The sequence below is a fragment of the Syngnathus floridae genome, chromosome 6 (genome assembly GCF_059516105.1).
Source record: "Syngnathus floridae isolate MCC-2025c chromosome 6, RoL_Sflo_1.0, whole genome shotgun sequence".
Taxonomy (NCBI): Eukaryota; Metazoa; Chordata; class Actinopteri; order Syngnathiformes; family Syngnathidae; genus Syngnathus; species Syngnathus floridae.
This window is the reverse complement of record NC_142418.1, coordinates 7603356-7615962: the sequence shown is the minus strand read 5'-3', so window position 1 is coordinate 7615962 and position 12607 is coordinate 7603356. Positions and strand designations below refer to the sequence as shown.

At 40.5% G+C, this 12607-nt stretch overlaps 2 protein-coding genes across 10 annotated transcripts in view; both read left to right on the top strand.

The window, feature by feature from the left end:
• The window catches only part of pclob (piccolo presynaptic cytomatrix protein b), a 44352-nt gene extending 40501 nt beyond the window's left edge, over window positions 1–3851 (top strand). For all 6 annotated transcript variants that reach the window (XM_088379074.1, XM_088379073.1, XM_088379071.1 and 3 more), the window contains 3 exons: window positions 593–730; window positions 1034–1179; window positions 1305–3851. In XM_088379074.1, the coding sequence (XP_088235200.1) occupies window positions 593–730; window positions 1034–1179; window positions 1305–1448 (428 nt within the window). In that variant the 3' untranslated portion in view covers window positions 1449–3851. The remainder of the gene's footprint in view (window positions 1–592; window positions 731–1033; window positions 1180–1304) is intronic.
• Window positions 3852–6960: 3109 nt separating this feature from the next.
• Window positions 6961–12607, top strand: part of cacna2d1 (calcium voltage-gated channel auxiliary subunit alpha2delta 1) — a 56576-nt gene continuing 50929 nt past the window's right edge. For all 4 annotated transcript variants that reach the window (XM_088378808.1, XM_088378806.1, XM_088378807.1 and 1 more), the window contains exon 1: window positions 6961–7229. In XM_088378808.1, the coding sequence (XP_088234934.1) occupies window positions 7141–7229 (89 nt within the window). In that variant the 5' untranslated portion in view covers window positions 6961–7140. The remainder of the gene's footprint in view (window positions 7230–12607) is intronic.

Sequence of the window (12607 nt, the reverse complement as noted above, 5' to 3'; positions counted from 1 at the left end):
GGCACACATCAACACACACATATACAACAGTTTGTGTGTGTGTGACTTGCGTCTTAATTGTACCGTATATAAACAGTTCATTTCCTTACATTCTCTCAAAATATGACATACTTTTTATAATGAAATGTAAACCATGTCTCAATTGTGTTTTGAGGTGGGCAATATTAGAGTTCTCATATTTGCAGTATGTATCACCACCTGCTGGCCACTCATAAAAACGACAGTAGCCTTTTTTTCTTGAACTGTGGACGTGCCATAATTTAGAAACTTTACACACCCCTGTTGAAATGCCAGATTTTTGTGATATAAAAATGGAACCAAAATAATAATTTCATAGCTTTTTCCTCAGTTAATATGACCTATAACCTTGAAAACCCAATTGAAAAAAAATATTTTTAGAGAGGAAGTAAGGAGAAACACTCGAGATGATGTGATTGCATAATTGTGCACACCCCTTGTAACTTTAAATGTGGCGAATCAGTCACATTGAAACTCAGTCATCACGCAGCAGCCACCATTTAAAGTGCTTCCTATATAAAGTTCAACCATTCTAGCAGGCCTTTTTATTTTTGACCACGAGCCTTTGTTGTAGGTGGGAAAACTCAAGTGATGGGTGAGATCAAGGTGGCCTTGAAGAAAGAGGTGAAGACAGACGGCGACCAGTTAGTCCTGGAAGTCCTGCAGTGCAGAAACATCACTCACAAGTTCAAAAGTCCCGACCACCTACCAGGTGGGGTGAACTGCAACTGTGTTTTTACATGTGGATATCAAGCCGTAACTCCAAAGAGAGGTTCATTCCTGGAAATATTCCAATAAATATCCGCGGGAAGTTACACAGGGATTTTGGAAATTTTGACCTTAATCTAAACATTGCATTTTGTCTTCTGAAGATACCCATGCGAAATAATATTTTCAAAGCATGATATTTCAACACATTTATCTGTAAGCACTATTTTTGATGTCATTTTAAATAATTTGGCAACCTGAGTCTGAAATGAAATGTTCGTCTTTTATCGCCCCCGTGCTCCATCAGATTTGTACGTGAAGCTGTACGTGGTCAACGTGGCCACTCAGAAGAGGATCATCAAGAAAAAGACCAGGGTTTGCCGTCACGACCGGGAGCCGTCTTTTAACGAGACCTTCCGCTTTCCACTTAACCCCACGGGACACTCTATACAGGTACGCCCCAAAAAAAAAAGAAGTCGGTACACGCTGCAGTCTTGTTATGGTTTTATGGTTCTGTGTTCTGACAAACATGACAGTTGTGCAAAACATGGAGCCGCTTTATTGTTCTGCCCTTGCAGCTTTTCCTGGTCTCCAACGGAGGCAAGTTTGTGAAGAAGACTCTGATCGGGGAGGCCTACATCTGGTTGGACAAGGTGGACATGAGGAAGAGGGTGGTTAGCTGGCACAAGCTGCTCGTCAGCTCGGCGCCGAGCAACCTCTGAGCAGATAATGCAATCAGAATCATCACCATCATTTCATAAAGAAAAAACATTATATTCATTGACATCCATTCAGGAGGTTTGACATGCTATCAACTGCCAGCATCAACTTGTTTTCCTCATAGCAAAAATGTTGGAATGGTTTGTGGCTTGGAGAGAGGTTATACAGAAAATATAAATACATTAATACACAGTATGATGCAGACAGATATGTTAAATAATAGCATTTGCCTGTTGACAATCTTGGAAAGGTTATAGCATTGCACGCGTTGAAAGACCCAGAATGCTAATAGTCGTTCTAGAATTTGAAAACCACGTGCCGGCGAGTCACGCTGGAAGTGACGTCATGTAGCCAAGATTGCGGATGAAAATGCGGCCTTTGAATTTGGATACAGCTAATATGGTCTAATTTGTTCGGACTCAAATCCAAAAATGCTGATTCAGTCTTGGTTTTCAACAGCCAGTTGACAAGTCAAGTCACCATCAATTTGTTCACACATATTTTTAATCGTTTATCCCCATTTGGGTTGCAGGCAGACTAGTCAATTTGACTTTGACCCAGGATTGGTCGCCAGTTCGATCATAGAGGACAAATAGTTAAAAAAAAAAAAAAAATTCCATTGAGCTTGCCCTCAATAAGCGTCCATGTAGACTTGACCACATCCTGACCCTGGATTGGTCACCACCCAATCACTCATCTAGGCAAACACATCAATTCGTAATATCTTGAGTCCTCATTTTGAGTTTGGGTGAGCTGGAGGCTATCCAAGCTGACTTTGAGTGTGGAAGGCCACCCTGGATTGATCACAAGACACAGACAGACAAACAAGCACTGACCTTCACTCCGATTCATACTGTAGAGACTTAGTCTTAGATGAACCTAACATTTACGATTTTGTAATGTGATAAGAAGCTGTAGTACTGAAGCTAGGCCCTCTCAACTGTAAGGCAGAAGTACTTATGACTAGTACAAAAAGAAATATTGCTGAAGGATCAAAGAAATGTTCTTATGATACGTGACAGGTTGCCGTAGGGTCCCCATACTTGCCCTCAAGATGTTTACGAGTGGCCCACGACAATGGTCACATGCAGTCAGCCTTTTGCACATAAAGCAGTACCGCGGGGATTGTGCCGACACTCGAGGATGACTAGTGTTCGTTTATCTCGTATCAACACCTCCCTCCCGGTCAAGGTTCTTCTGTGTATGTGTGTGTGCGTATGTGATACTCCCGGTGCAACATGGTGAACCAGCCTACTTCACTGCCTGTGACCAAAAAACACACCGTGGGCACTTAATTACAGTGCAGGTCAACCCTGTATAGTGTCGTGACCATATTGAAAAAAAAAAGTCATAAAACACAAAAAGCGTCAATGTGCATATCACTAAATATGAAGAGGCTAAGAACAAGATGTCACTTCAACAGCAAAAAAAAAACTTGAAAATATATTACAATAAGAAAAAGAAGATGGAGGATTTTTGTGGTATCGTGCCATTTTTTTTGCTTCTTTTGAGGTACTTCTATGCAACATTTGATTTTTTTTGTAATTATATGTCTGTCTGTTGAAAAATAAGGTCTAAAACAAAAAAGAAGGACGAAAAGTATTTTATTTTGAAATGGATTTGAATCTATTTATAGGCGTGGAAGCTTGTGCACTTTATGGTTTTCCTCATTCATGTGTTGTAATGTTTCTGCACTGGAATGAATTGAAAACGTGACAGTAGAATGTTTAATGTGGCGTGTATTTATTTATGTCTATGTAGCAGATTTTAAAGAACAACAAAAAATATATATGGAGAGAGAGAAATAGATGGGGGAATTCCACAAAATGGCAATGCACAATCTGACCGGCCCAACACGAACAGCAGTCTACTGTAAAGCAAGTGAAAGCTTTGCTTCCATGTAAAATTCTCTCTTATTGACTGTTTCCCGGTTCGACTCTTCTTCACTGTTTGTCCAGTTGCCTGTTGATCGTCCAATCATCCATCTGCGTGAATGTGACTTTGACAGTGTACATAAAGTGTTTATTTTCTACAGAGTGAATGTTTATTTTGTCCAAATATGAGCATGCGAGAGGGTGCGAAAAGAGATATAAATTAAATGTACAGTAATTAATGCGTGTCTATAGTTGTACAACAAAAATGAGAGGGAAAAATGTCTTCATGTCGTGGATGTTGCATGTTCGGTCCAACACATTATGTATAAATTGATCTGTATGCTGACTGTAAAGAAATATGCTTGTAAAATGGTCTTGTTTTTCCAACCAAAAAATAACAATAATGTAATGGTTTTGTGGTTGTACACAGGATGTGTTTAGACATTATGCAAATTGTGCTGTAAAAAAAATAAACCCCTCCACGAGTCAGACAGAATAAATATTAAGAAGAGACTATATTACAAATGCAAAGTGGTGTTTGGTCTATTCTTTCATGCATGGATTTTCAATTATGTTTCAAAGCACTAGTGATTTCTGCCGCCCCCAATAAATCTGCAGTGTGCAGGTTTCAGGCAAAATACTTTTTATAATAAAATTATTATATTTATCATTATTATTATTGTAAAAAGGGATGTTTTCATTTGATCTAAAGAAATTATGAATATTTAATATGATAAATATTTAATATTATAAATATAATTTAATAATTTTTAAAGACAATCCTCTTCCGTACAGCATAGTATATCTATTTAAACAATTTATATTTACTTGTTCCAACAGCCATCCATAATGTCAATATATGGCCTTTAGGGGGCAGTATTACTTTATAAGTAATAAGTACGTACCTCAGTAACTCAGGCTGCACGAGCTTCCAGTGAATTATGCTGATTTGGAAGGGGTCCCTGAAGAAGGCGTCAAGAAATTAAGTTCTATATTAAAGGTTGCTGAGCGGCCAGACTGCTTATATGGTTCCTACGTTTTTGTTGCCCTCAGGGCGCCTATGATACTTGGAGCACAGAAAGTCAATTAAAGAGATAGTATATTAATGCAAATAGTTTGTATACAGATTGTTTGGTCTCAGGGTTGCTTGCACAACCATCAAGTGTAAGATCAAACAATCGATTTAATCTTTCGTCTGTAAACAAGCCCTTCTGAAAATTGACAGATTGTGGAACTTTTGTAAATTTACATAGCGCTTGATTAGTGGATTTATGTTTTGTTATGTTTTTCATTGGTGGAATACAGGCGCCGACTAGTGTTGTGTGAATAGTCAAAACTGTGCAAATACTGTGTGATTTGTTAATCGCAGTCCATCCATCCATCCATCCATCCATCCATCCATCCATCCATCCATCCATCCATCCATCCATCCATCCATCCATCCATCCATCCATCCATCCATCCATCCATCCATCCATCCATCCATCCATCCATCCATCCATCCATCCATCCATCCATCTTCTGCTTATCCAGGGTCGGGTCACAGGGGCAGCAGCTTTAGGAGGGACTCCCAGACTTCCCTCTCCCCAGCCACTTCGCCCAGCTCATCCCGGGGGATCCCAAGGCGTTCCCAGGCCAGCTGAGAGACAGTCTCTCCAGCGCATCCTGGGTCGTTCACGGGGCCTCCTGCCGGTGGGACATGCCCAGAACACCTCCCCAGGGAGGTGACCAGGAGGCATCCTGATGAGATGCCCAAGCCACCTCCTCTGGCTCCTCTCAATGCGGAGAAGCAGCGGCTCTACACCAAGTCACTCCCGGATGACCGAGTTTCTCACCTTATCTTTGAGGAAGAACGCAGTTCAGTTGTATTTAACTTTTCAGTACAGAGGTACTTTGAGAAATGAATACTTTTACGTATGTTCTTTTTTTTTTTTTTTACGACTAATTAGTTGCTTGGCCACCGGAAGAATAAGTGCGGACAACGCTTTCAATATAAAATTTTCTTTTCTTGTTTTGTTTTAGTAACAATTAACCTCAATGTTGTTTTTGAAGAGCACAGGCCTACTAGGCAACTGCATTGTGATTTTTACTATTTTAAATTTACTCGGAGAGCCAAGCATATTTTGAAGTAGTACCTGGTGTAAAAAGTTATTCCGAAAAATTCTGAAAAAATAAGCCAAACGTGTGTCTTTTCAATGCATCAATCCCATGTAGAGCTGTGAAGTAATTATCATGATCACATCTGTCAGTTCCTTCAAATTTTAGGACTTGCATCGTCAAAGCCTTGTATTCGAAATAAAAGGTGTTGCTGGGATGAGTCTGACACCTATTATTCAGGATATAGTGATATGCTTCCTTGTTAATGAGAAAAAAAGAAGTCATGAATATCTGCCGATGCAGCCTGTCTTCACTTTTTCTTTGCTATTGTATCCCTTGCACTCGCAAACCCTCTCCAGAAGCGACCATTCTTGCCTTCGCCATTCTCATCTCTGTGAAGTAATCGGGGGGAAAAAATGCCTGAAAAGGTATCTCAGTAGATGAGATGCTGAGATGAATGCAACAGTGTTTGGAAAAAGGGGAGACAGAGCAGAAAAAAGAGGGAAGGAGGAAACGGAAAGAGGAAGAGTAGGAGGGTGAGAGGACACCGGAGATGGTGCGTGGTTGCCAGGCAACGATTGATAACCGAGTCCCTGAGCATCCTGCCTGTGCGGCCACGCTTCCCACCTCCAGGGCTGCATTACACGCACGCACGCAAGCACGCACAACCACGTTCAATTTCCCCCAATCAAAATGCTGTTCTTCTAATTCAAAAGTTTCCAGAGAAAATATCCGCTTATGACTGTGAAAGACATCGGAAGCAAAAGTGGGACCGAACAAGAAACAAACTAAATCTAATCAAAACTAAGTCGACAAAACCAGATCGTGACACTTTCAGTACAAAATCCAACCAAATTGGATCCTGATATTAGTGTGGCACTGTGATCTTAGTGATTAGCACATCTGCCTGACAGTTTCTGAGCTTGCTGAGCATGTTATCCCCGTGCTTGCGTGGGTTGTCTTTGGGTACTCCAGTTTCCACCCACAATCCCAAAACAGCCGTGTTAATTAAACTGAAGATGTGAAATTTTCCTTAGGTGTAAATATGAGTGTGAACGCTCATTTGTCGATTCAGTACCTGCCCTGTGATTGGCTGGCAATAACTTCAGTGTGCATTCTGGCATAAGTCAGCTGGGATAGGCTCCAGCTCATTGTGGAATATGACGGATGGATGGAAATATATAAGATAGATAGATAGATAGATAGATAGATAGATAGATAGATAGATAGATAGATAGATAGATAGATAGATAGATGGATGGATGGATGGATGGATGGATGGATGGATGGATGGATGGATGGATGGATAGATAGATAGATAGATAGATAGATAGATAGATAGATAGATAGATAGATAGATAGATAGATAGATAGATAGATAGATAGATAGATAGATAGATAGATAGATAGATAGATCCAACCCATAGTGTCGTACATCCACTAGAGAGACAGGGAGAGAGAGAAAGAGAGAGAGACAGAGAGAGAGAGAGAGAGAGAGAGAGAGAGAGAAAGAGAGAGAGAGGGAGAGAGAGAGAGGAGGAGGAGCTCCGGCGCTACCTGTCCTGTCTGTTGTCGCTCTGATCAGATTAGAATAAGGCTTTCCAGCAGCGAGCACTGAAGGAGGCACCGGCAGGTTGACACGCCGCCGCGCTCTCTTATTCATCGGCGGCGGGGGGCGCCACATTCGGCCCCCACCCACATCCACCTCCCACATCGTTTTCCAATGGATACCTGCAGGGCGCACGCCTGGACGTTCCAGGTCCTGCTCCTCCTGAGTGCCTCACGGGCTTCCCAGTTCCCCTCCTCGCTCCTGTAAGTATTTAATCCAATTGATCCGCTGTCTTTTCCGTTCTCTTGTCTCGTCATCAAGGGTGGCCTCCTGCCAATACGCTCTTTATTTGTTTATATGAGGCGTTCGCGTGGCGTTGGTTGTCTGCCTGCATGCGCGATCAATATGCGCGCGTGGGCTGGGAGGATGTCACCCACCTTTTGTGTGCGTGCGCGTGTCTTCTTTTGTCATCATCCTCATCAAGTTATTTTTCAACTTGTTTGTCTTGCGTCAGTCTGGTGTTAAATATGACATTATATAGTTGAAGTGCTGTGCTTTCAAACTGGATACATAACTTATCATAATTGCTGGAGTGCTGGATGTAACAAGCTGCCTATGGAAGTGCATTACTATTCATCCTGCACATGTAATGCTTTACTTAACTGGAGAAGGGACCAGGGTATGCTTATGGGGTAAGCGTTTGAGTGGAGCCACCATTTGTTGAATGCATTGAACACACTCAAATCAAACCTACCAAGGGTCACAACGAGGTATTCTGCCATTATGCTGCATTTCAACACTAATAACATTTCCAAACAGGCGCTGCACACTGGTTAAGCAAAAATAAGGGTGTGGCTATTTGTCTAAAAAATCAATTATAAACTGCAAAGTGCATGCAAGCCCCCAAGATTTTTGGAACATGTCAGAGATTTTGGGAGACTCTCGAGGCTCCTTCTCGCCAAAGTGCATGCAAGCCCCCAAGATTTTTGGAACATTTCAGAGTTTTTGGGAGACTCTCGAGGCTCCTTTTCGCAGATTTTGGCTTTGACATAATAGTGTTTTCATATCTTCGAGACTTACCCGTTTGCCGAAAGCTAACTAGAGACAAATCTAGAGACATTTTTGGAGAGTCTGGGAAACTCTTGCCACTCCCTCCTGGTTGTAGTGAGCGCAGGAGAAACTCACCAACACTTTGACCTGATAGTGGCTCCATGTCATCAAGACTTGCATATAGGGTACGACATACTTAACATTCACTGACAGTTCTACTGTTGCGAATCTGTCCATTTCGTTTTAAATTTCCTAACGTCTTGACTATATGGCTCTGGCAATTGTTAAGCAGTAATTGCAAGTATGTCTCTAATGACTCCAGCAAGACTTTTCTAAGTCTCCCATCCTTTTATCACCATGACGATGAGGTTTCATCATGGCGGCAAGCAATATATAAGCCTGTTTCCACGCGCATCCTGATGAGATACAAATGGATCATTTAGCCACACAAGAGGCAGAGCAAAAGAAATTAAAATGAGGCGCTAGCAAGCATCACTTCATCCATCATTAAATTTACCTTGAAGGAATTGATGGCGGTAGGGTGGGGTGGGGGTTACTGTCACAACAATGGCAGCTGGTAATGGTTTATTTGCATAATGTAGTAGCTAAAAACTCTGCTTTTCCAACTTTTCCCATGCCTATGATTAATTAAAGTCCTTCAAATAATTTTTTAAATGTTGCTCTTGGACGGCAGCTATGCTCTTTTAATAATATTAGTAAGATACATTTTATTTTTTTAGTTTGCTTTTGATCTTCTTTCCCTGTTCTGTTTTTTAATTTTTTTGAAATGTTCTACTTTTAATTATGTGAAGCAGAATGATTTACCTGCCCATGCAACTACGCTCTTATTTAGCTGGTCTGCTGCCACCACAAAGGAAGCAGGATTTATATTTTTATGACCCCACCCCTCAAAAAAATGCATATTATTCACAAGAAATCACAATATTTATTGAAGTACGTGAATCCAAATATTATCAGGGCGACGTCCATGTTAACAAAATATACACCTCTCATTTGTCCTGTTATGAATTTTGGGTAAATTTTGGGCACACTCCATTGGCCAGCTCATTATTCCCTCCAAACTGCCGCTGATATTACAAAATCTGTCTCTCGTTTGTCTTGCCTTATTTCCTCCTGTTTGTCCCCATTTGCTCTTCCTGCGTTGGAAAAACAACAACACAGCTTCTGACCCACTTGCCTTTAGAGCTCCAGTGTTTAATTGTGTGCTGCTGCTGTTGTACCAGGGGCAGGACTAATAAAAACATAGAAAGCCGAGCTGAAAGAATACCACTCACCCTGGCTTCATGCCAATTATTTTCATACTTCTCATGCATTTCTAAATACTTTTTAATCATCAACAACTTGAAACTACACAAGCATCCTCTAAATTAGAGCAATAACATGATTTTGTTACTCATACATTACTAGTCCGTACAATTAATGCTGTTGGTTGAAATCAGCTGCAACTAACCCCTAGCTGACCTCGACACAATGAAAGAGCGACCACAACATTATGTGAGAGCCAATAAATGTCGTGTATTAGAAAGTCGGCCTCTGAAGTGGAGCCCCGCAGGGGTTTTGTAGATGAACACATACTGTACAGTAGCTCAAAGCTCCAGCCCACCAGTGACTCTTATGAAGACAAGCGTGCTATTATACTAGCCCCAGGTAGCAAAGATATGCACGCATTTCAGAAGAAGCTGCAAAGTCACAATGAATTATGATGCACAAACTCTTTAATCCTTTACATGCTAAAGTACCGTATTTTCCGGACTATAAGGTGCACCGGACTATAAGGCGCACCTTCAGTGAATGGACCATTTTAAAACTTTGTCCTTATATAAGACGCACTGGACTATAAGGTGCACCATTAATGCATCATGTCAGATTTTCAATCCAAATCAAATCATTCTCCATTTTATCTTTTTTATTTCAACTTCAGATGCAACAAATTACTTTATAATCACAAAATAATGATCCATAGTCTTTTTGATTCATGATTCATAGTCTTCAGCGGGCCCCTTATGATTGATTTCATGACACAATGCTTCGGGCCAGTTTAAATTTAGGAATTTGGTCTATATATAAGGCGCACCGGACTATAAGGCACACTGTCAGCTTTTGAGAAAATTTTAGGTTTTTAGGTGTGCCTTATAGTCTGGAAATTACGGTATAATATTAGAGGGCGCCACTTTACAAAACCTTTTGTTTGTTTTGTAGGGAGGCTGGAACAGACCATTGGTATTTTCATTCATTTGAATGGGGAAAGATGATTTAAGATGAGCGTTTTGAAATGCAAATGATTTAAATCCTCATCTTTTTTGTTGTTGTTCAGTCATGTGTCGCATGATATAGTACGAAGTCTTGATGTGCAGCAAGATGTTAATCAATCCAACACCCCAGGTGTTGGAAATACATGATTTAAGGGATCGGGTTTATTAATTGCACACTGGAGAGATGTCCACTTGCTTGGAAATGTCAAATGTGTAACACAGAGATGACTTCACCATAAAGCTTATACAAACTGGGAATATGACTAATTGCGCTCCTGTCAAATGCTAATGTGACATCTACAATCAGCACACTCTGGAGCATAAAAGAGAACTACTCGGGTAAGGATAATTTAATCAAATCAGGGAATCCCAAAAATATTCGGCAGCTGAGCGGAAGTCTGAAATACATATGTCACAGAGTTAGAAGTGGGAATTAAATGACTAGATTGCATTGACATTTACTGCTGCAAAGTATATTAGCGTTACTTACAGCCAATTCCCAAATGCACTTGATTTTAAAAAGGGCCATATTATGGAAAATTTACTTTTTAATGGCTTTAATGGAATTGTTGCATCTGGAGTGCCTGCCTCCGCATTACGTATGAAATGACGCTATTGTTAGCTCCCTGTGAGCAGTGAAATGTCACGTATTTCATATACAGTATGGTATCATATGTCATTTAATCTTTCTTCACTCATGACACCAAAGTCGAAAACATCAAGTCACGTCAAGTGTCCAGTAAAATCCCAGAAAGTCATGCTACGTCATCATTTGGGTTAAGAAAGTCAGGTCATATCAAGTTAAGTACTGTATTTTCCGCACTATAAGGCACACCTAAAAACCTCCAATTTTTTCAAAAGCCGACAGTGCGCCTTATAATCAGGTGCGCCTTATACATTGACCAATATTGAGCCACTACAGCAGGCGTGTCCAAAGTCCGGCCCGGACTGTATGTATCTTATATACAGACAAAGTTTTAAAATGGGCCATTCATTGAAGGTGCGCCTTATAATCCAGTGCGCTTTATATATGGACAAAGGTTTAAAATGGGCCATTTATTGAAGGTGCCCTTTATAATCCGGTGTGCCTTATAGTGCAGAAAATACGGTAATACAATCACAACATATTCACACATAGCCACTTTTGTGATTTGGCTTGTGTGCCACTTTTTAGAGGCTTTTTTTGTGATGGATGAAATCAAATGTCATAGTCATTGTATCTTTAAAATGCAAAGCTTGGATGCTGGTATGCTCTCAAGCTAGTAGGCTACATCAACTGTGTTTTATTGACTGGAATCTTGTGAAAATGGAAGTTTAAACAAGTGCATTTATTGTTCCCCAAAAAGCATAGCTTCTACAGTTGCAGCACTTGTAGCATCTGTTTTGTATGCATTTCTATTACAAAGTTTTAAGCTTGGGATTTAATGTGCAGTTACCAGCCAGGTCCTTGCAGAATTTCTATACCAGTCAGCATATAAAATGGAATTAAATAGTGAGCATTGCACATTATGCTGTGGCTGCACATCTACCGAACAGAATATACATTTTTTGTTCATAAAGGAGCTCATTCTGCTCAGTCTGCAGTGCTTGTCTATAACCATCTGGCTTTGGGAATTTAAGGCAAGCAGCTGCTTTGCACTGCAATTTGTTCCCAATGGACAAGCTTGACTTTTTTTTTTTCCTGAACAATTTCACTTTGTGCTTCCCCTGTTGCTGATCAAATGGTCTCATCTTGTTTACCATCAGTGCTATGAATATTTTCTGCATCTCCTGATTTGAGAATTGTTGTCAGTGAGAACATTTCTCTTTCTTGTTGCATACTTTGCTCAGCTGCATGGAGCCAGACAGATATATTGCTCATACACCACGGCCATTAACGCTTACTCGGAAATATCCTGTGGGTGAGCGTATTGGTTTTTCCATGCTTACTCTGCCGTGTGTAGTGTGATTTGCATTTGGGATGTAGCTCAGCTATGGCAGCACTAATAAAAATGCTCAGCAATCTGTCCATCATATTATCATTTGACTTTGTGGATTATGACTTGATTCATTTATTACCAAAAGTGTCGATTAGCATTAACGCTAACTAGGGGAAAGGGCGACTGGATTATTTTTCAGGTCTACATTTGGCACCCGTGTGTGCAAATGAAAATCAAGAGCTTTGATTTTGTGGATTATTTCATGCCATTTCTTTTCAGTTATTATGGAGCTACAGTTGAGACCTTTTCATAATATTTGTGAAAAATAAGCGCAAGGGGATCCACTTTTGAATTAACTTCTGACATATCAATTACGGCTAGAGTTACGTCTCCCTTGGA